We start from the raw sequence: 23,699 nt of genomic DNA, 5'->3' as shown, positions 1-23,699 counted from the left end.
GTTGCTTTCCTGCATGAGGACAGTGATAATGTTCTTTAGTCTTTATAAGCAGACCCTCTAAAATGTAGACTGTTTACATGATGACCCCTTGAAAGGCCACCTGTGACTGTCTCAGTATCATGTTATTTTAAGCCCACCAAACACTAGCACCAACCACACCGCAGTGCCCTCTGCTGGTGAGGAGGAGCACATGACAGATGTCTACCAAGTTGAGAAAATCATCCCAAAATACTTGTATCACATGTTTAAGCAAAAGAGAAAGAAATAATCAATCATAAACTTGTCTTTATTGGTTAGAGTGAATCAAAACATATCAAACAATAGCAGTGACGAATCAAATGTGGTGAATGTGTATGAAATACGGTACAAAACTGGCTTAACAGCCGAGTAGTGACAGCAAATAACATTAAGTGAAAGGTGTCCAATAAACATAATATCAGTGTCAGTTATGGTGCATGGAAAATATTGAACCATTTGAACATCTTCAGTGACAGAGTGAATACATCATACAAACTGTAATAGTGTAAAGTTGGTGATTATTAGTGAGACTATTCAAATATATTAAATGTGTGTCTTTCTAAAAAAAAATAAATGTGTAAATTTGTAAGACAATTTAGACATTAAATATATCTTTCTAAATAAAAAGCAAATAAATTATTTAAATATAATTGGATAAATAAACAACAAAATTAAATAAACATTAAAATTACTCGTCATATCACACCCAGTACTGTTTAGTGTGAATTGCAGGCCTGTGGTGTTTATGTTTGTGGACATTATTCTGTTTGACATAGCAGGGATCATAATAATCCCACTCCAAAGCCGAGGCCAGGACGCCATTGGACAGACCATCGCTGTCCGCTGACAAAATCCTCAGGGAGACGCCTGAAAGAAATAATGTTGCTTAAAAAATAGTTGATACAGAGCCTAAATTTCAGTCTGTACTCCCCTGGTCATCTACAAACTAAAAACACCTCAAACACACGTTATCTCTGCCCTTCAAAGGCAAAGTGCAGTATCTGTAAAAATGCCAAACTGAGAAAAACAGCTTTTTGTGTTTTTTATTGTCAGGTTTGAGCATCAAATTATGAATAACTGCCAAGTCTATAATTGGTTAGATAAAGGTGGACTGAATTAAATGTATTTTGTAGTTTGTCTTTCTGACCAATTCTGACTGTTTTATGGCAGATGCTGCACTTTTGCCTTGGTTTTGGTGCAGATACTGCACTTTGGCTTGGTTTCACAGTGCTTTTTTGGATGGACAGCAAAATAAAAAGCCCAATAACTCTGGAAATTTTAGCAGTACCAATATCAAATTCTACCAGATTGAAGAGAATATGCCACACTTTTGATTGGTCAAAATTTTTTTTTGAAAAAATGCAGATACTGCACTTTGCTTTTGTAGGGCAGATCTAGTATATTAAGCAACTTTCCCATGAAACCATTTACCTGCTTTAACTCAGAGAACTGAGATATAAATCGTACTGTATGCCAAGTCTATACTTGATTTGTTCAGATGCAGCAGTAACATTAGTTATTAATGAGAGTTGTATTGATCACAGTGCAGCTGGTGGAGAGAGACTGAAGCGTACCTGCACTTGCACCAAAGTCGCTGTCGAGTCCAGGACCCACTGCAGATGTGTTCAGGCAAGACGTCTCTGAAGGCGGGTTAGTGTACTCACACTCCACATCTACTTTGTCAAACACGTGCACTGCAACACCTGGGTTCACATCTGTCAGCATCTGGAAAGGGCTGCCATGACAAACATACCCCACGTGTTCTACCTCCTGCTGAAAAGGGGGGAAATGAATAATGAGATTTGTTGCCCTCCCTCTGTTGTCTGGATGGTGTTTGCTTTATGGATTTGTCTGGAATAAACCAGTCGGAACAAGATGTAGTGTAAGCAGTGGCAATGAAAAACTACAGCTCCAAAGCTCCAAAAACCACAGGACAAGAACAGCAAGCAGAGGTGAGAATAACAGAGCTGCAGAGAGACAGGGCTACAAGGAATGTGATGGTCAAATATGTAAGATGTGTATTAACCAAAGCCAAGAAACTAAACCGTCAATATATGGAACACAAAGAGTATATAAATATATATCATAAATATTGAATAGTTACTGTATATTATCCCAAATTTCACAATTATACATGTAGCTACAGTACAGCTGCCAAAGCAACAAAGAATATTTATAAGAAGTCATTCATACTGAATGCAATTACAATACTAAATTCATGAACACATTCCAGGACATTTTGTGTTATCATGTGTTTTTATGTGATATTTCATGTGGTTTTATGTGGTAAAGCCACATTGTGTACAAAAAAAACAAAGATTAAGATATTATCCTAAATTTCACATCTATACATGTAGCCTACAGTACAGATCATAATCTATGTGTTGCAACCTTTTAAATACCATCAAGGTCACTGTGTAACACAGCTGGATTACCAGCCAGACAAACTAACCAACTGTCCTGAGACTTCAAACCTTCATCTTCAAGGTAACCTCCAAACTTCCCTGTGTGGCAGTGAGTTTATGGTCATTTTAATGGTTGAAACCTTTTTTTAAGGACTTTAAGATGGGTTCTGCCTCTTTAGAATCATAACTATAGTCAAAATCGAATACTGTCACTGTTTGACTACATTTTGGTCTTACATAGAGCATAAATAAGAAGTTATACATGGGGACCCTCTCTGCACACACTGACCAGAATGAAAGGAAGAGTAACAGGGAGTTATTAGTGGGAGGCCTGGGGTCCTACATGTAAGCCTTGTAGGCCTGCTGTAGACATACAGTAGCCTATATTACAGACACAATCTCTACAGCAGCCTAATAGAAACACTTTAACAGCTCATTGGGCCTCTTCCTGCTTCGTTTAGTTGTTGGTCACTCACCATGGGAGAGTTTGGCGGGACCAGGTTGACCCTGGCTTCGGCCTCTGAGTCACTGGACTGCGGTAGAAGTGGTGCACTTCTGCACCAGCCGGCTTTACTGACGCTGTGTGTCCGACTCCGTGACCCAGGCGGCAGCAGGTCGAGCCTCGGGCTGAAACCAGCTGCGGGGGAGGTCGCTCGGATGGTGCTCGGCGCCCTCAGGGACCCTGAGCCGGTGGCGCCGTCCGGCCTCAGGAGCCGGTTCCTGTGGTCCAGCCCGGCCCTCTCCCTGGACGAAGCCCGGGAGGAGGTGACGGGATGCGGCAGGACGGGCTCCGACACCGACATGTACGCCTGTAGCGCGGGGACTCTGGCGGCTCTTTGCAGCGTGGACTCTAACAGCATCTCCTCTGCGTCCTCTCTCCTCTGTCTGACCCCGCTGCTGCTGCACTTTGACACGACCAGCAGCTTGTAACCCAGGAAGAGGCAGTTGAGCAGCAGCAGGATGACCACGCAGGGTATGAGCAGAAGGACGACCAGAGTCAGGTTTGTCACTGGGTAGCCTTCTGTCAGATTTGATGGTGTGGTCTGACTTATTTGCGACATTTCATCCCAGAGGACTTTTAAAATGTGAATTTTAGAGAAGTGCTGCTGATCTCTGAGCTGTAGATTTCACGTTGTCTCTGAAAGCACAGGTGGTTTGATGTGTCAATCAATGTGGGCCACTTTTGAGTTTGAACTGGGTTTTTAGTGCCCAACAACAACAGCAGCAACATGACAGCCTGCTGCTGGTTGCCAAATGCGTACAGTCTCCAAATGTTTGTTTGTGACCCAGTCGTCCCTGTCTTCGTCATTGCGGGTTAATACTGTCAGTGTTATGAAAGCAAAGGCTTGATCTGGGACGTGTGGGTGACGCACACTCAAGCTGGCAGCCGCATAAATTAGCCGCCAACAGGTGTAGCTCATTATCTGCAGGATGCCTCGCGCCGCCGTACCAACCAATCACCACTAGGTGGCACACCAGACTCCTGCATCTTACTGCATCTTAATATAAAGCTCTGCAGTGAAGCCTGGGAGATTTTCATGCTCTGAATTGAGATTTTTTTTTTAATGCACTGCAAAATGCTGCATGTGACCCAGGTTTATTACTGGAAAAAAAGGCTGCAGAAAACAGAAGTGAAATTCTAGTTTTTTTTATTTATTTCCCATGCTTCCAAATGTGTCTATGTCAGGTAATAATACATCAACAGCTGGCTCGTTGCAGAATATATACAAACATTTCAAATAATTCAATAGAACATTTGACAGATGAATCTCTCTTAGAGACAATGTTTTTTTGCATTTTGTACACAAAGTAGATCTTTGTACACAAGTACATTTTGCTATTGTAATAAATCAATGAAAAAGATCAGTCATATGAACACCATATAACTATAATAATACTAAAGTGTTTTTTTTTTCTTCACCATTCTACCACTCAGGTTTAAATAAGTCTTAACAGACTTGAATAGCACACTGATATCCTGCTAAATGTTCACAAGCAAGTATAACAGTACATTTAGCCATTTCATTCAAGAAAATGGCCATCGAGTCATTAGACGCCCTTAGATACCAAAGACTTCATTCATCAGTTCTGAACTCACTGCTCATCATGGTGCAGTGCATCGTGCTAATGAATCTCCTCGCAAAGTCTTGTCTGAACTACTACTCAATTCAGCCGCTGCTTGCCATTATTTCCAAACACAATAAGAGGTTGTGATTGGTTGTGATAATTATTAGCACCTTGGGCAAGGCCTGTGTTTGTGAATTGATAACAACATACACACACACACACGCGCATTGGGTGGAGCTGTGTTGTCAATCCCGTGGATGGAAAAGGAAAAAAGCAGGCTAACACTGGGCCAGGCTGTGCTTGATGATCTCGCGGGACTGTGGTGGGATCCTGTCGGGGAAGAGCACCTGGAACTCCACCACCAAGTCGCCTCTCTGGGACGGGCTCTTGGGCAGGGGCAGCCCCTCCCCCCGCAGCCGCCGGACAGCACCGGGTTTGATCACATCGCTGCACGGTAGAGGCATCATCCGGTTGTCGAGTGTGGGGACGTTGACTGTGCAGCCACAAAGAGCCTGGAGAGACAAAACACAAAAAGAACAAAAAAGTTAGTCCTGTTATATATTTAGAACAGATTTCATAATGCTTCATTATGACTGGAAGAAAGAACACTCGAAACTAAAAAAAAAAATCAATTAAACGCCCTCAACTATAGAAAAGCTATGTTACACAACAGATAAATATGGAGTGTCTGTCATTTCTAAAAGCATAAGGATTTTCAGTTATGCAACAAAATGGTGTTACAGATGTTATAATCGCTGCTCTATTTACTGTCTGTGTGTGGGAGTTAAGTGCTTTAGTTGACTGAAGGGAGCCATAGGAAGATGGAGGAGCTCTTTGAAATGCCAGTCTCTGTGACTGTTACCCTGCTGCTAATCTGTGTGTGTGGGTTGGTAGAAGTGAGAGCCAGAGATGGAGTGAGCCCAGCAAAAAAAAAAAAGAAAAAGAGAGAAAAAAAAAACGCCTCCCTGCCTGCCTCATACAAGCAGAGGAGTCTGCGGCACAGATAGTAGTTCAGAGAGTGAAGTGCGATTCGTGGGGGCAGTCGGTGGCAGTGCTGTGGCTAAATTTAGCCCCTGCTCCCTCCCTCTCCCTCTCTCCATCTCTGTCTCTCTCTACGGGGGCTGATGAGGTAACGGAGGCGTTGGCAGGCTACTGCTGCTGTTCTGTTAGCGGGGGTCTGTCAGCCCATTGTAGCCTAAGCTTTGGGGGGGCTCAGGTGCCCATAAGAGAACACTGTGTTCTGTCTTCAGGCTACAGTCAAGATACACTCCCCTCCCTCCCTCCCTCCTTCCCTTCCTGCTTTTGGCAGAGATCAGCCCCACTGCTTTATGTTTTATTTATTGATGTCTTTCAGTAACTGATTTTTTTTTTTTTTTTTGCTTTTGGTATTTCAGAATAGGCATTATTCAACAGTTACGTAAAGACAAGGAGTGGTAGGTAGACAGACGTTTGTGTTTCTCTGAGTAGGTGTACCTAGTATAGCTACTCATACATCATCATCGGTCCTATGTTTCGTAATAGGCAATTTGTTGGAGTGTCGGCCTCTGTGGGAGTCCCAAAGCTTAACCCTGACCAAATATAGCATCTCACCTCTTTGAGTGTGATCTTGGCCGTGAAGACGATGTTGGAGCCCTCTCTCTTGTAGCTGGGGTGCTCCTGGTCCCTGAGGATGAAGGTGATGTCGGCCGGCGTGTTGTTGGCCGTCTCGTCTCCCTCCCTGGGGAAGGTGATCTTGGTCCCCGCTTTCCAGCCTTTCTTCACCACCACGTTCAGCACCTTGTCTTCGGACCGCATGCTGCGTCCGTCGGGGTTGAGCCGGCTGCGGGTGATCTTCACGTGCTTGGTGCAGCCGTGCATCACGTCGTCGAGGGTCACCGGCAGGTCGTGCACCACCGCGTCCCCTTGCAGGCGTCGCTGGCCTCTCGGCAGCCCGCCCTCGTAGCCGGCGAAGCCCCCCAAGTTGCTGAAGGTGAAGCGCCTGAAGGGGTTGAAGAGGTCGTCTTCGCCGTCCGCGTCGTTGCCGAAGAAGATGTCGAAGTGGTCGGACCCGTGGAAGAAGGAGGAGAAGGTGGCGTGGGGGTCGGTGGGGAAGTTGTTGCGGAAAGCGTTGCCTTGGCCCGCCAGTGACATGCCATTTTTAAGACCTGAAAAACACAAAGAACACAAAGAGTTAAGTTCTGCAAGTGCTGCACATCTGGTGCTGCTTTCATGCAAATTCTGCTTTTGCTAAACATCAGCTCTTTTGGGATTTTCAGGAAAACTCTTTCATCGCCCCCTGAATAATTTATCAGCCCCACAGCTGTCTAAAGCTGCACATGTTGGGCTGGTTTAATGGGGGGGTGGGGGTGTTTTTAAATCACGATCCTCCCTCTGCACATCAGTATTTAGCCTCGATGAAGACATGAGCAGTGAATGCAGCAGCTTATGCAACACCAATTAGCCAGCTGCCAGTTACTTTATAAGCTATTTAACTTATGTAAATGAAGTCCTAGCAGTGTCAAGTCTGTGCCAACTCACCTTCTTCTCCAAACTGGTCGTATATGCTTCTCTTCTTGGGGTCGGTCAGGATCTCATAGGCCTCTGCGATCTCTTTGAACCTGTCCTCTGCATCGGCATCGCTGTTCTTGTCTGGGTGGAACTTGAGGGCCATCTTCCTGTAGGCCTTCTTGATCTCGTCCTCATTGGATTCAGGGGCCACACCCAGGATTTTGTAGAAGTCCTTGCCGGTGGGTTTGATGGCCAGACAGGGTGTGTCCTGCTCAGATTTGCTGCTTTCCTGTAGAAACAAGAACAAGCCATGCATTCACTGGACTGTTCATAAAAATAAAAAAAAGCCATGGCCCAAACAAGTCACTTTTTTTTTATTGCACAAGTTTTGAAATCTCTTCTTAGCAGGGCTGCACAATGATGCACAGCTTTGAGTGCTCTGTGCTTTGAAAGATTGAACATCTAAAAAAGCATATGCATTAATATCCTCCATCCCCTAGAATAGAGCACATCCACCACAGCTGATGTAACTATAGCACTCTGTGGGGATAACACCACCTTATCTCTGTGCTGCTGCTGCTGCTGCTATGCCACTGCACATCCATCTATTTTATAGGGGCTGATGCACACCAACAACGTGCTAGAAGCTTGGAAGTCGCGTGAGGGGCAAAAGGCTTCCCCCCTCCCCTCCCCGCAACGACCGAGATTCTCTGCAGCGATTGGCTGAGTCCGAAATCAGCGACTCTTGCATTTGAATGAACCCACGGCAACAGACACAGGATAGTGACGATACAAATTACAATATGGAGAGAGGTGCCGGTAGATGAGCCGATTCACTTAGGCTATATAATAGCCACACACCTCAGTATGAAACTTTATCATTCTACATTGTATTCAATTTGCAGTAATACAAACATTAATGGTTTTAAAGGCAAAAAAGCTTGAAGAAAGTTGTGTACTCACCGCTGATGAAGAAGAGCCTGAGCTGTCGCCTCTGTGCATAACTCGCACTTTGCACTTGACATTGACATTTTTGTGCTTGACACCGAACTGGGTCCAGATGAGAACCATGATGCTCAGGTAGAAAGTTTGCTAGTGTGTGTGATAGTAATATATGAATGAATGGGCTACGTGTCGCTGTCCAGTCGCTCTGGTGCTGAAATCTCTCGGCTCGGTCTGTTGCTGCTTCTGCTGCTGCTTCTCTTCTCCTCTCCTCGGCTGTCTGATATATATACCGCCGCGGCAGCTCCTTTACTCTACACGCACCCACCCACGCAGCGTGACCGAGCTTTCCCCGGATCCGCCCATTTCTTCACGCGCGGCAGGGGATACCGGTGTCCTCAGATTGCACGGTGCGAGGCCATTGGTGCTCCGGCGATGATCACGCGGATGTTGCAGCCTCCTTCTCCATCTCGAGACATGCTTCCGGAGTTCTTGAAGGCAGAGCCGAGCAGACAGTCACGACTCAGTACAGAGAGTACTTTTTTTTTTTTTTTTATTCAGACAGAACAGAACAGAACGACCAGACATACAAATATATATGAAACCACTCTGCTGCTGCCCAGACAACCTCCAGACTGTCTCTGATGAAGCCCCTGTCCTCAAGTGACTCCTTATGTACATTCAAACACCAGTTCTGAACATGAAGCTACAGCTTCACAGTGGGTGAGAGAATGTATCAGGCTTTATGGGAACAACCTGTTCCTTATTATAACCTAATACCTGTGCACAGTTCATTATGATCAATTACTGACACGATGGTACCAGTTCTGGTGTTACTTCTGGTGCTGGGTTTGGTACCGGTACTAGTTCTGGTACCGGTTCTGGTACTGGTTCTGGTACCGGTTCTGGTGTTAGTTCTGGTACAGATTCTGGTACTGGTACGGGTTCTGGTGTCAGTTTGGGTACTAGTTCTGGTACTGAGTTTAGTACCAGTAGCCTACCAGTTCTGGCACCGGTTCTGGTACCGGTTCTGGTACTGCTTCTGGTGTTAGTTCTGGTACCGGGTTTGGTACCAGTACTTGTTCTGGTTTATGTTTATGTTTATGTTTATTAAAGACTCCCATTAGCTCCTGGGCTTTCCAGCAGCTACTCTCCCTGGGGTCTTGATCACTGAAATTATAATACAATACATATTTTCATTAATATTCTGGTGTCGGTTTGGGTATTAGTTCTGGTACCGGTTCTGGTTCTGGTTCTGGTTCTAGTTCTGGTACCGGTTCTGGTTCTGGTGCTAGTTATGGTACCGGTACTAGTGCTGGTTCTGCTACAACTGGTGATGGTACTAGTTCTGCTACTTCCTGTGTTGGTGCCAGTGAGTGGTACTAATACTAGTCCAGTTAGAAATTATACTGGTCCTGGTGCTGGTGGAGTTTCCACTGGAGAAGAGACTGGTTCTGGCACTAGTAAAGTAAATAAGACTGGTAAAGGTCCTGGTTCTGGTTCTTCTGGTCTTAGTAGATCAGCCAAAATGTGTTTCTCACCATCTAAACTGTTGGTACCTGCAACGATTGACTGGTACCGGTGCCAGACCTGGTGCTGCTGGTGGTGAAACACAGGCTGGTCCTGGTCCTGATGAACTTCTGAATAGTACCGATACTAGATCCATCTACCGGTTCTGGTACCGGTTCTGGTGTTAGTTCTGGTACCGGGTTTGGTACCGGTTTGAGTACTGACATTTAATAGGTTCTTCATCTTACATTCATCATTCATCTTATCATGAATCTTTTCATTTAAAAAATATGTGATGTAGGCTAATACAACTAAAGAGAAGTTTAAGTTTATTATGACCTATTAACATTCAAGTACTTCCTCCTGTTGTATTCAAAGTAAATGAATCAGTAACTGGAAATACCATAACATTTCATAATAGATGTAATAAAAAAGAAAAATCATATGTTGGACTATATTCTAATGTGAACACTTTATTTTACTTTATCGTATTTTCTTATTGAGAGTAACTATGAAAAGAAAGGACTGCAGCACACATTTGTATTCATACCCTGATCTTAATTATTTTAATCTTAGAGGACAAATAACTCTTTGGTTGAACTTCTTTTTTTTTAAGTATATTTTTGGGCATTTTTTGTCTTTATTTGATAGTACAGTTGAGAGAGACAAGATATGGGGAGGCAGAGAGAGGGGGAATGACATGCATTCAAACCGGGGCCGACTGCAGCGAGGACTCTAGCCTCTGCATATGCGGCGCCAGCTCAACCCACTGCTCCACACGGTGCCCCTCTTTGTTTGAACTTCTAACAAGTGAAATCTGAAACAGCACCACTTGTAAAATCTTTGTGTTGTAGTTCGCAAAGTAAACAATAACTATAGAGGAGTAACAATTTCCCCCATGAAACAGTGAGACATACTGTAGGTATGCAGTATAATGAAAACACTCAACATTTTTGTAGCTGTTTTGTGCTGTTGGGTCGTATTGTATTGTACTATATCATATCCCCAAGCTCCTATACATCCAGAAGAGGAGAAATAAAATGTACACCTTGAAATTTACCACCTCAAATTTTCAGCCTTATTTTTCAAATTTTCAGCCTTAAAAGTTTCCAGTGAGCACCACTTTGAATGAGTCCGGGCTAATTTCCTGTAGCTGAAATTAACTTGGACCGAAATGGTTGTGTTAATGGAGCTCCACTGGAAAGGTCAGTCCGCTTTACAGAGGCAGTATTTAGTGAATGGTTCTTGTATCATTTAGACTGTGCAGGTGTTCATGTAATTGCATCCACCCCCGTAGTTCTGCATAGCAATAAAGTGCAATACAGACAATGAATGCAAACCCGCATGCAGATGAGACACTCAATAACCTTCAGCAAGCAGCTGTGGAAAGAGAAGGCGGCGCAGAGTTATGTAACTAAATGTGTTAACAATAGTGTTTGATAAAAGCATAGTTTCAAATATAGACAGGTGGCAAATGAAAGAGAAAACCAACATAGGGTCTTAGTGAGGTGTTGGGCCATTTACAGCCGCAGTCCCTCTTTGCATTGAAACTGGAATGGATGGACTTCATTCTTGTTGTTGTAATGATTTTGATGGAGGGAGCTTAGTCTATAATCTTCCATAGGTGTTTGATTGGCCTGTGATTTGGAGACTGTTGTAACCATAACACCATCACATTGTTTTTGTACTCAATAACCTATTCAGTGACAATGAACTTGTTGCCCTGTGCATGGTAGGTATCGTCACCTTGGAAAAGACTGGCCCTATTGGATATAAATTGGATAAAGATCATTATTCACAAAAACTTCGTATTGATTTGCAGTGACATCTTTCCCTGGGGGGACCAGTGTGCCCAGACCATGCCAGCAAAACGTCTATTTCTGAGCCAAGAGCTGCTAAACAGACACTTAACACTGAATAAGTGAATAGATCAGCCACGATTATGTGACTAATGTGAATTTGCAGCTATTTTGATAATGAAATTGTTTTTTTTACACATTTTTAGGAACAAGGACAAAATATTTTCAGGTCCCAGCTTCTAAAATGTGAAGATTTAATTATCAAGTAAGGGGAATGTGTGGGGATGTGAGAAATTTAACAATGAAAATTATTGTTAGTTTCAGACTTAAAGGGACAACGAGGAGTTTCTATTTGGTTATAAAAAAGTCTCACGTTAATGTGGATGAATCTACGCTACCCACACTTGTTAATGGGCCCATTTTCGATAAATACCGTATATCGTTTTGTCTCTATTGTTATTTTGTTATTAGTGGTGGCGGAAATGCTGGTCGAGCCGACCAGCGTACCTTTACTTTCGGTTTTTGAAAACATGAGTCTGTCTTGCGCCGGTCAAAGAATTTCACGGTGCGCGCGGAGGCTCATAAATGTAGTGTGAAAACGCTTCGCTTTTCCAAAACTCCTCGTTGTCCCTTTAATTAATGCATCTTTATGATCAATCCAGAAGATTTTTTGATGTAACATTCATTGCAATACCTATTTATTCTCACACACAACAACGTATTTCGTGTGAATCAGGTCTCCCGTATAAGCTATCAAACGCTTATTGAGGGAGCCTGGATACATACAAAACAAAAAAATACAGTACATACAAAACAAACAATACACTACATAAAACATTAGACAACATGGACTCCATATACCAACAGCAACTTTTCCCAAAACATCTAAGTGTAAAACAGTTGGCAATAAAATTTGCATTCAATTTACTGTGGATCAGATGCTAACCATTCAGTTGCTAACCCCAAACCCCTAATTCAGCAATAATATATTCCCCCTTTTCTTATCCCATCTCTACTTTAATAATATTAATAATAATACAGTTCTTTGTAAAGATAAAAGAAGTTAAGATAAAGTCTGTACTGATGTAATATTCTAATCTCATACAGACCCACATCCTCTTGCTGACTATAATATAAAGTCATCACTACAGGAAGGCAGCCACTCTTTTGATGAGTCTGCTTGAATACCACGTTCACCCCCATTGATAAAGAGTCAGTATTTCTATTTGCAGATCATACTACACATACTACAGGATTACGGCAGTGATCCGACAGTGCAGCCGGCAGTGCAGCCATGGATATGGAAATCAGTGTCACAGGGAGCGTACATACATGGCAGTGCTTCCTCTGCTGTGATGCTTCCTGCGGCCAATGAGGGTTGGAGTTTCCAGGGGATTCTCCTATCGTCTTACAGGAACCGGTAGACAAATTTGGTATGCACACTGTGAGCCAGGAGCGTCATGCAGCAGATAGCAGCTCTACCTTATACTATTCACAGATTCACAGAACAGGATAGAGTGAATCAGTCACAGCCTCGTTCACAACGCTCGTTCCTTCGTCCTGCCTGCCCACGGGAACACTCAGACTGTGTGTTTGGCCTGTTTATCACACATTCACACACATACACTCTCTCTCTCAGAGAAACACACACAACGTCGCTGCCTGTCACTCGCAGATATAATAATGCTAATTAAAGCACCAAGCTGCACCGGTCCTGTTATTGTTAGGCAGTGAGAAGGTGGACAGCTCACATGCAGCTGGTTGTTCTTCTGGTGTTTACAGGAATAAACAGCCACCATCTCTGCTTTTGTTTGTGTCCTCATTTTCAACTGGCACATTTATATATAGGCTATGTATTTTTTTTTTTTTACATATCTTAAAATAAAATGGAACATGGGTCCAACAAATCCTTTTATTTGCTTTAGCATATAACCATTCATAGCGTTGGTGTATATAATCCAGTACATATGTCTATTAATATAGCATCTTTTTCAGACCTTATTCACCTTATTTACCCCTGTTTTATTAAGTGGTTGGCTTTTGGGCTAACAGTTGTTTGGGCGGGTGGTGTTTTCTACCATTGAAATAACACTACTGGATGTATTGTTATGGAATTTGTTACAGATGACAATTGAATCACTGACTTTTCATATACGGTAATGTGAGTTTCATATTTTTGGTTTTAAATGAAATGTCCTGAGAACTTTTGGATCAATAATAATGGTTCAGATGACTTGTAATCAACCAGTACCTTCTAACCACCAGTGCCTAGATTGATGACTAAACTCTAAAGTCATCCATCCAGTGGCTGTAGCCTACTACTGTTTATGTGCCAGGTCACATCGTAGGCCGATGCCAATCCCAGTTGACACAGGCTCTGCATAAACTCCACACAGAAAGGCCTCAGGCCGATTGTGCAGCCCACTATAAAACCAAAGATAAAACATATAATTCATCTTAATTCAGCCTCAGCGTCACATTGTGTTTTGTGTTTTCTAACACAAAGACATTACATCAGCTAAATATTTGTATGTTGTCATTATCACTGTTCATTTGTTCCCATGATAGCATTTAGCTCTTAGCACCATTGTGAGTAAGTGCAGCCACATAGAGTTTCATGGCTGTAGAGCTGTTTAACCCTGGTCACATTGTAGTTAGTTAGTGAACTGTTGACTTATATTTTCTGTAATTTCCCAGGTTACATGCTGTCATTCCGACATCCCACCATTTAGACTCCAACATACCGCTATTCCGACATGCCATCGTCCCACCATTCCGACAGACAAGGCTTTCAATGTAAGGAAATGTGCGTTACTCAACAGGTGACTCCCTCCTTCTTATCTGGACTCTCTACTTCTGGACTCTCTCTATCTATCTAAACTTTAACCAACTCCTTTCATCATTGCCTAAGCACCAACCAGTGCAAAATCTTTTGGGGAAAAAGTACGCTATTAAAGCAATTGTCGGAAAGGCAGGATGTTTTAAAAAAGAAAAAAATACCGTCGTTCCCACCCTAGGAGGTAAGAATTGTCGGAATGATGGGACATTTGATAGAAATTTAAGTGTTGCCATTTAGACAATTTAGAGGCCTATGTTGGACTGGTGGGATGTCGGAATGGTGGTCGCCCCCCAATTAACAACACAAAGATCTCAAATATTGTTTTAAAGCACTCAACACACATAATGTAACATCCAACTGAAGACATGCTTTCATTTTTTTTAATTAAATGCATAGTAGGCTACAGTGATTCAATTTAACTTTACATGATGATAACTCACTCTCAGGTAGCACGAAATGAAAACAACTCTGCTGCCATTTCAGTCAGTACACACTATTTCATTCATTCATCCAGTTATTATTCACTTATCCGAGTGAATATCCACTTGAACTCGTCTGAGTGGTGGAGACAAAGGGGCAGGCTAACATGGTTTGGCCTCAGAGGCTCTCAGCTACACAATATACACCAAATGAGACAGTGCTGCTGTGGCTAAGACACTAGTTAAGATGCTGACTGTGAAGCCAACTAATTGTCCACAAAGTGCTTACCTTGATTGTCCTCATTGTTAGGCAGTCAAACTTACAGGCATGACCTACTTCTCTTATTCCTTTCCCCCTGTTGTTGCCATTTTATTATGTTGTTCCTCCTGAACCGCAGTTTTAAAATACCTTGGCCTACATTTTATATGAAACTTGCTGTTAATATCTAACAGACACAGGAGCACAGAGGCGCATACACATACTTTACTCTCTGAGTTTGTGGTGAGGCTTCATCCCTCAGCCCTGTCTCACTCGCCCCTGTTTAGTTTCACGGGAGCAGTAGGTGCTGCCTGCAGGGGACTTGGGAAGGTGAATCACGCTTTGCTATATGAGCGCACAGCACGGGCACGGGGGAAGTGACACCAACCTCATCTCACATCGTCCCACTTCTAACACTTATCCATGTCCTTCAAAGGTCGCTGGATGAATCAACACTGTGTAAAAGGCCACAGAGGAAATCCACTGACTGACTAAGGTCACTGGTCCCTGCAGGCTAGCAGTGGATTAGAGAGAAAACACAACTCTGAGGAAAGTTTCCCCTTAAAATATCAAATAAAAAACTATTTGATTTGATTAGATATTGGTTTCTAATGAAGGTCAGAAAATAAATACATTAGAAATTCAAAGAAGAAGCAACAAGTCATATATTATCACCAGGCAAGAAAATGAGACGTTCTCATTTTCAACTTGTTCCCATTCCCTCGTCTGGCACCTTCTCCCCCGATGTACTGCAGCTCCCACACATGTCTGGGAGTGTGACTGTCTGTTATGTGTCGTACTGGCTAGACTAAAGCCATGTGTCTTGGTGGACCAGATACACAGAGAGAGGCAGATGGCAATAAAGACACAAATAAAGATATACTCATAAGTGTAAATAGAGACACAGACAGACACAGACACACAGACCCAGACAGACTTCTGTGTGTTTTATCAGCTGGCATCTCGGTTGCAGAGCACACAATCTCCTCGCCTTGATGGAAAAGGAGAAAGGCTGTTCTCAAAAGAAGAGATTGGGGGGCAGATAACAGCAGAGGAGAGGATGAGAGGAAAGGTAGATAAGCAACAAAAGGTTGTTTTTTTTTAAAAGTCGGTGTTAAATTGTGGGAGAGGCACAGCGAGAAACCAAAAGAGACGTAAAGAGAAACGATAAGAGACAGAGAGGAGTAGGACAGATTGGAGTACAGAAGGCAGAGATGGATTACGCCTGGCAGTGAAGAGGGTGTTTTTGCTGGGGGAGCACTTTATGAAATCTCCCCTACAGCTCCCTGTGTGCACTGATGAAATGCTCGGCTGCATTTTAAACCATCCTCCAGCTAAAACCACTTGAAAAGGACAATTTACTGATTCTTCCCCCCAACCTTTTGCTTTGTAGCTATTTTACACGAATAATACCACCAGACCAGATTTACCAAAATGAAGATCTTTCTAGCAAACGCCATTCCTTTATCTGCACAATGCTTTTTCCCCTCAGTATTATTAGATTTAGTGGAGGCACACAGTGTTCCTACAGTATCTTTCCTTGGGAAGTGCTGCCCTCTGCTGTGTAGACAATATATTTCCTATTTGGAACATTTCTCTCTCTAATGCCAGCCATTTTATATAACAAATACTGTTATGCAAGAGAGGAAATAGCAAAACGGTATCTCATTCCTGCTTTCGAGAGGTAGAAAATCATTTTCTCTGATTGCAGCCCCTCTCCTTACACCAAATGGACACTTGGCCGTCCACTCTCCCTCAGCGAGGCCCCTTCTTGGCTGCTGCACTGCTGACTGTGCTGAGCTCGCTCTGAAGCCTTCAATTGTCTCCGGTAGCGCCGGTTTTCCTCTGGGTAGGAGACCACAGACAGAGGCAGTCTGCAGATGGCCGGGATCTCAGAGGAAATGAGGAGGAAGATGAGAGTCGACAGGCAGAAAGGCCACGTGCAGGCCGGTAATGCAAGCTGAAAGGGGATGCCACAGGAGAGCAGAGCGTGACACATGATATGAGAGACATCTGGGTGTTCAAATGATGCTCACAGAGTTTGACACGGGGGAGAAAGTTCCTTACTTACCACAGACATCAGCTTTGAGCAGGCTGAAGTCATGTATCCACAGAAAAGTGCTGGAAAGAAACATCATTTCAGATTTAAAATATAAAAAACAAACACATTTTCATAGCATGCAAACTGAAGATACTGATCATAGTATCAATCTTACCACATATTAGAGCCAGTATATGGGTCTCCCATGTTAAAACGTAGAAGACCCCTCCAACAGCAATGCAGGATAGAGCACTGTTGTATCCCCACAGGCCTGAGTAAATGTCTCTGTGAGGAGCTGCCAAGGCAAATCCTGCAGCACACATCAGAGGAGGGGAGGACAATATCAGCCATGAAATGTTTTATTAAATAGCAAACAACTGCACCAATTTGAAAATTGAGTCAACACACACACAGGATATAAAGCCCTCTTTGAAAAAAGGAAAAAAAGAAAAGAAAACATGTCATGGTTCATTCACCATAATGCCACGGTGCCCTTTGAAGAGCCAAAGCTCCCCGCTGTAGCCGTAGCACACATTATGCATATTTCTATGCAAATGGGAGAGTCTTTTTTTTTTTTTTTTACCAGACAACACGCCAGCAGCAGAGCCCAACATGGCATGGAAACAGATAGCTGGGGAGGAGAGCAGCAGGGCCAGAAGGATGAGACCTCCTGTCCAAGGACTGTCGCATCCGTACACCTGGCCAACACCAACTGGCACCGACAGGAATAGCTGCAAGAAAAAGCCCCCGTTTACTGACATTTCAAACAATTAGGACGTTTCGTTAATTGAGATGACAAATGTGGAAGAGAGACACTATTTGATTCATAGTGTGTAGCTTTTCAAAACACTAACAGAGTGTTATGATTCCTGTAAAACCTGAGTGATATTGATCCTTTCCATGGAAGTATTAGGCGGGTGCAGATGGTTATTTGGCTGGATATCCACCTGAAATCAGAGGAGAAGAAAGGCCACTTTGTTTTTTGTTTTTTGTTTTGATTTGAATGTGTATACATCTTTACAGTGGCGTGCACAGACTTTTTGAAGGGCAGGGGCGAAAAGGAAAAAAAAGGGCAGCGCGTCCTTGCCACTGAAGAGGGCACTTTACCACGTGTTTTGGCTACCAAGAGGGCACTTGAGCACACGTTTTGGCTCCTAGAGGGCACTTTAGCACACGTTTTGGCTCCTAGAAGGCACTTTAGCACACGTTTTGGCTCCTAGAAGGCACTTTAGCACACGTTTTGGCTCCTAGAAGGCACTTTAGCACACGTTTTGGCTCCTAGAGGGCACTTTAGCACACAATTTGGCTGCCATGATGGCACTTTAGGGCATGTTTTGGCTCCTAGAGGGCACTTTAGCGCACGTGTTGGCTCCAGAGGGCACTTTAGCACACGTTTTGGCTCCTATAGAGGGCACTTTAGCATGCGTTTCGGCTCCCAAGAGGGCGTTTTGGCTGCCACGAGGGCACTTTAGCACACGTCTTGATTCCTAGAGGGCACTTTAGCATATGTTTAGGCTCCTAGTGGCACTTTAGCACACGTTTTGGCTCCTAGAGGGCACTTTAGCATGCGTTTTGGCTCCCAAGGGGCACTTAAAGCAGATAACAGCGGCACGGCCGTTTCGGCTAATGCTGTGTTCAAGGCAGGCTTTTGAAACCGTAAGTTACAGCTTCAAGTCACAACTACGACTTGGTAGCGTTCCAGGTAACCCGTAGCTCGTGTTTTTACCGTCCTGTTGTCTGTGAAAGTTCCCTATAACGGCCACTCGTAACTTCCGACCCGTGAACTCGTACCAGATCGAACTGGTATGACTTCACAGGAAGGAAAAACACAAAGTACGAGTTTCCTTGAACGCACCATGAGTTAGCAGCCCCCGCCCTTGTCAGGCATCAATTGGTCCTCGTGCTACGTCACCACATTCACGCGCATCCCTTGGCTGCACACACAGCCCTTCATGCCGTTCTCTCCCCTCATTGGATAACACTTGTATCCCACAAGGAAAATTTTCTCCTCGGGTTACAGCAGAGCAGAGTGACGGAGAGACTCGTGTTTAGGCTGAAATACTTCATGTAAGTGATTGCTGACGGAAAATAGGACTATTTAGGACTTATATTAACAAAAACATTCCACTGATATCTGCTTTAAGCACACGTTTTTCAACAATTGACCCCCCCCCACACACACACACACACACGCACACACCCTGTGCACGTCACTGCATATTTATGTGTAGCAGTTCTGTGCTTTACCTCAGGAAAGTAAGGGTGATTGGCTCCTGTAGCTGCAATATGTAGACACACCAAAATATTAAAGGGCAGAGTGAATATTGGGAGGTCCCATTTGCTGGTGATGGAGGACAAGGCGCTGGAGACCACTGGGCTGTGAACAGAGGCAGGGAAATAGATCACTGATTGGGCAGGCGGCGGGGGCAAAGGATGGAGCTTTTGTGTGCCGCAATTAACAGTTTGCTCAATACAACCTCTCTTCAACCGAGCAGCAGCTGTCCTGAGCCGAACAACCACAGCCAGACTTGTTAATTGAAATATTACCCAAGCATTGCGATGCCAAATGCAGCAGTCAGTCCACATCCTCTCAACACAACAGCCTTGTCTCTGCATGGTGTGACGGCCCAATTGCACCATTCAGAGAAGTATAATTAGATAAACAGGAAGTCGATATAATTAACAAAGATAGAAAATTGTGCTAGAAATTCATGATCAAAATGATATACAAACACAATAATATGATATAACTGATTGTTTTGTACTGTTTTCTTAGTTTTTTTTAGTTCTTATAGAAATATCAACTCTGCATCAGTTGTCATCTGAGCCAAAAAGGGTGACAGTCACTGGCATGAGACAAAGGCTGGTTTTGTCTTTCTGCAAATCAAGGTGTCAAAGAATTTGCGTGCTTGTTGTCACTGTAAAGTGCAAACAGCCTGTGAGGACTCAGATTTAGAGGAACAGTGACAGACACATTTACTTTGCTTGAGTTTGAACATGGCTCCTGGCCCACACACTTGCGTGGTGGTGTTGCTGCCTTTCTGTCTTCTCTTGTTATTGCCAAGTGTGTGCAATCAAATGAGCGATAATCTTTAGAAGAGAGAGGGGCTTACCACAACATGGACATGAACACATTTGGCAGCAGGAGCCACCAGTACCAGCTTCCTTTGGCAGAGAAAGCAGCCATCAGTACTCCGACCAAGGCTCCATTGTAGCCGTATAAACCCGCCGATACGGCCTCCCTGAGGTGAATGTGACAGATGTACCCGACATGAGTGCAAAACACAGTTAAATGAGAAACAAACTGTGAAAATAGCACAGTGTGAAAGCTAAAGAAAGTGCAGCCTCGGGGAATATAAGTGAAAGAGGGAGCGATAATTGGTTCATGCCAGAGGGGAGGTGGGATTTTTATTTTTCTCTCAGGATGAAGTCATATAAGGATAAAAAAGATGCCATCTGACCTCTTCTGTCCCAGCAAGATGGCTGACACAGTGGAGACCAGAGTGCCCAGCAGACCGTTCACGGCCCACCAGGGGTTCTGCAGGAAGAGTCCGGCTGTGATGAGAAGCCCACTGAGCGGGTTGTTGACGAACATGACCTGGGCCACCCCTCGGAAAATCCAGTCCAGCAGCTGGATTACCACAGCCTGTCCTGCCACAGAGGAGGAATGATTCATTTTTAACACCTGTCATTATCTATACTTCACAAAGAAACTCAGATGTAACCAAACCAATTTCAAATTTTATAATATTCCTGTTAGATTCATAGAAATGTACCATACTTATTACATACATACTTACATGCAAATGGACCTTACTTATATATATACTTTTATGTGAATTATTAACACCTACTTTTCATCCACTCTCCACAGAGGTGCATGTCCCCAGTGAAAAACCCCACGGCTCTGCAGAGAAAGGAGCTGGCTGGAGCGTCTTCATGTGAAGGCTGGTTGCTGCTGCCCATACCTGCTGCCACAAGAGTTTATCACAACCCCCCTGTTGTCCTCCTGGGTCAAGAAAGGAAGGAAGAAGTAAGGATGAAGGTAAGGAAGGGGAAATGATTGTGGTAAGAAGGAAGGGAAAAAGGAAGGAAAGAAAAGTGGAGGGAGAGAACAAATTTGTTCAAGGAAGGAGGAAGGGGGAAGAAAGAAGGAAGGAAGGGAGGGGGAAAGGATTGTAGAAAGAGGGAAGGGAAAGATGGAGGGAGGAAACAGATTTGTTCAAGGAAGGAAGAAGAAAGAAGGAAGAAGGGAAGGAAGGAAGGAAGGAAGGAAGGAAGGAAGGAAGGAAGGAAGGAAGGAAGGAAGGAAGGAAGGATGGAGGAAGGGAACAGATTGGGTCAATTTGACCCAGAAGGACAACAGGAGGGTTGGACATTGCATGGATTATGTCAGCTTGCTAACTGCACTTGTATACTCTTTATATACCCTTTATTTCAAGCCATCGAGGCTCCAGAGATAACAATATAGTGGCTGATTCACCCTGAAATATCTCAAAAATGGAGCGAAGCTACGAGCGAGTTGAGGCAGCCAACTCGAGCTGCGCTGCGTCACTCACATGACATCATACTGTACGCACCCTCCCAATTTGGCGGTCTATTTAAGATGGGTGACTTACCCATTGTCCTCTTTGCTCGTCTATGACACAGCAGCATCTCTCAGCTTTACTCTATTTTCTGCCCCACCCACCAGCCCAGCTTCCACCTGTAGGCTCCGGGTTAAGATAGTCGCTCATCACTCCCATATATATTTAATGAAATCCTATTCTCAGGGAGTGATGTAGTCGGAGCCAAACTCAAATGCATAATGAAGCTGCAATTAACATTTTTAATCGTGAGTTGTCTGACTGAATGTATTCGATGGATTTCTGTAAAATCTTTGCAAAAAGATTAATGGTCCCCAGAGGATGAACCCCACTGACTTTGGTGATCCAGTGACTGCACAATATGTACATGCATTGGCAAGAAAAACTGTGCAGACATGTGGTTTATTTTGTATTTTTTCATCTGGTGTACCTTTTTTTCTTGCATATTTTTAGGTCTTTTTTTATTGTCTTGTGTGTGTAAAGGTGGTGTTGAGCCCTGTCTATTCTATTCTATTTCATTCTATTCATGCTAGTCCCCATGAAAATGTATCCCTGATTGACTTCTCCTGATATCTCCTCTTGCACCACCATGAGGTTCAAATTTTTATTTTTGGGTGAAATCTCTGTCTCAGCTATTATTAGAAGTCCTCAAATCTATCTGACACACATGTTGGATGAACTAACTTAAATGAAATCTTCACTTTTTAAAGAAAATTCTGACCTGGTGAATTAGTTTATGACAATATAAACACAAGTTAAACATTGACATTCTCATCAGCCTCAGCTGCACTATTTCGCTGGGGACTCTTGGTCTTGTTCTTGTCCCTGCACACAAACTAAATCAGTGTGAACATGCTTCTCTTTGCTCCCCGAGGAGGAGACTCATCTAACGGGGAAGTGAGAGCTAAAATCGTTGCCAGTTTGCCACATACTTTTCTATTCTTTTTTATTTTTATATGTTTTGAAGGAGTGATCAAAGCCGATTTCCCGGAGAGCTCCCCACTGTTATCGTCAACATCTTCAGTCACAGTTCTCTGCTTGAAAGCCTGAGTGTGTTTATGTTGTTCAGTGTGCAGAGAACCTCTTGATCTCTCTGCTCTGCTGGCAGCCTCTTTTCTTCTGTGCTACAATACTTCCGAAGAGTCAACAAATACGGAAGCTGCTCAACAACACAACTCGGCAGTAACTTTTCGGATAAAGCTTAGGGATCAAAAAATATAACATGATCAATAACCTCTCATATAAACTGTGGAGAAACTGTGATCTAACCAGGGATTTTGTCCACATACTGTTCATGACATTGTTATCTTTAATCCTTCTTATTGGCTTTGTAAATCTTGATTTCTCGCTTATTGTTTTGTGTTGTTTACTTTGTTTGGGTGCTTTGATAAGACCCTTGGGAGCTGCTTCTTTTCCTCCCCGGTGCTGTGGCTTATAAAACACGGTCACACACATTAACTTCTGAATGCCAGGTGCAGGGTCGCTGCTCATTCACTTGTGGTATAGAGTGAAAATTGCTTGTCGAGTGGTGACAGCACCTTGTCTAATTGTTTTGTGTTTTATATGCAAGTCAAGTTTTTTTTGCAAAAATGCAGCCAACAGTGATTCTCCCACAAAATATAAAACAGCAACCAAAAAAAAAAATCATAGACATCATTAATTCTTAAAGAGGCTCTACCTCCAGACTGAGCTCAGAGACTTGAAGTCAGTAAGAAAATATAGAAATTAATTCAGGTTTTCATCCATGAGCTACAAAAATCTTACTGTGTGAATGACTCATGTACTGATTTATGATTTATGATCAATCTAGTTTATTCATTTGTGAATATTTCCAACTTTCAAGTCATACAGAAAGGCCAAATATTGTGCTATTATCAACTATGCTTAAATTGTATTAACTGCTTTTATTTACTACTTACACTTTTCTATTTCTGATTAATACAAAAGCATTTGGATCCAGATGAAGCCAAACTGTTCATCAGATTATTTTGTATACAACAAAAACCGGAGAGAGAGTTTTCCTTACCTCTTTGAGTTGAAGATAAATCACAGATCGGTTATCTACCAGCTGCACACAAACGTACTTAAAAATGCAAGATACAAAGGAATCTGCATCATGTCATGGTGCTTCTTCTTGTGAAATATTAAAGCCTTCTTCTTCCTTGTCTATTTTCCAGAGGACCCCCGACTGGAGCAGAGAGCGAAGTCTCTCTATTCAACTCAGCAGCTAATCAGGGATAAGAATGATCTTATTAGGAAAAGTATTTCCTACTCGGGCAAAAACAGAGGCCCTTGTTTGAGGAGTGTCACGTTCTGAGTACAAAGAAG

At 43.2% G+C, this 23,699-nt stretch overlaps 3 protein-coding genes across 5 annotated transcripts; all 3 read right to left on the bottom strand.

Moving 5' to 3' along the window:
- Positions 1 to 605: 605 nt before the first annotated feature.
- On the bottom strand, positions 606 to 3,620 carry hwa (huluwa). Of its 2 annotated transcripts, none has more exons than XM_085792945.1 (3): positions 2,900 to 3,620; positions 1,593 to 1,788; positions 606 to 885 (listed from the first exon to the last, which is right to left on the bottom strand). In XM_085792945.1, exons 1-3 carry the CDS (start codon positions 3,482 to 3,484, stop codon positions 719 to 721), a joined length of 948 nt encoding a protein of 315 aa, XP_085649071.1. In that variant the 5' UTR covers positions 3,485 to 3,620; the 3' UTR covers positions 606 to 718. The 2 variants fall into 2 exon arrangements, with proteins under 2 accessions (XP_085649071.1, XP_085649070.1); XM_085792944.1 differs by having other exon boundaries at positions 607 to 885; positions 1,593 to 1,791.
- Positions 3,621 to 4,057: 437 nt separating this feature from the next.
- Positions 4,058 to 8,233, bottom strand: LOC146977040 (dnaJ homolog subfamily B member 5). Its single transcript, XM_085792942.1, has 4 exons — positions 7,941 to 8,233; positions 7,008 to 7,266; positions 6,081 to 6,634; positions 4,058 to 5,002 (listed from the first exon to the last, which is right to left on the bottom strand). The coding sequence occupies exons 1-4, from the start codon at positions 8,046 to 8,048 to the stop codon at positions 4,769 to 4,771; spliced, it is 1,155 nt and encodes a 384-aa protein (XP_085649068.1). The 5' UTR covers positions 8,049 to 8,233; the 3' UTR covers positions 4,058 to 4,768.
- Positions 8,234 to 15,026: 6,793 nt separating this feature from the next.
- Positions 15,027 to 23,457, bottom strand: LOC146977039 (urea transporter 2-like). 2 transcript variants are annotated; one of them, XR_015037258.1, is made up of 10 exons: positions 23,398 to 23,457; positions 20,640 to 20,756; positions 20,247 to 20,436; positions 19,899 to 20,027; positions 19,033 to 19,162; positions 17,664 to 17,732; positions 17,262 to 17,516; positions 16,961 to 17,095; positions 16,816 to 16,865; positions 15,027 to 16,704 (listed from the first exon to the last, which is right to left on the bottom strand). XR_015037258.1 is itself a non-coding variant. In XM_085792941.1 (10 exons), the coding sequence occupies exons 2-10, from the start codon at positions 20,749 to 20,751 to the stop codon at positions 16,465 to 16,467; spliced, it is 1,203 nt and encodes a 400-aa protein (XP_085649067.1). In that variant the 5' UTR covers positions 20,752 to 20,756; positions 23,398 to 23,457; the 3' UTR covers positions 15,027 to 16,464. The 2 variants fall into 2 exon arrangements, 1 of the variants encoding a protein (XP_085649067.1); XM_085792941.1 differs by having other exon boundaries at positions 17,369 to 17,516.
- Between the last annotated feature and the right edge of the window lie 242 nt (positions 23,458 to 23,699).

This window comes from Trachurus japonicus, chromosome 12, assembly GCF_045865225.1.
Source record: "Trachurus japonicus isolate A0001 chromosome 12, Traja_1.0".
NCBI classification, from domain to species: Eukaryota; Metazoa; Chordata; class Actinopteri; order Carangiformes; family Carangidae; genus Trachurus; species Trachurus japonicus.
Note: the sequence above shows the minus strand (reverse complement) of the source record. Positions and strands in the feature narration are given on the sequence as shown.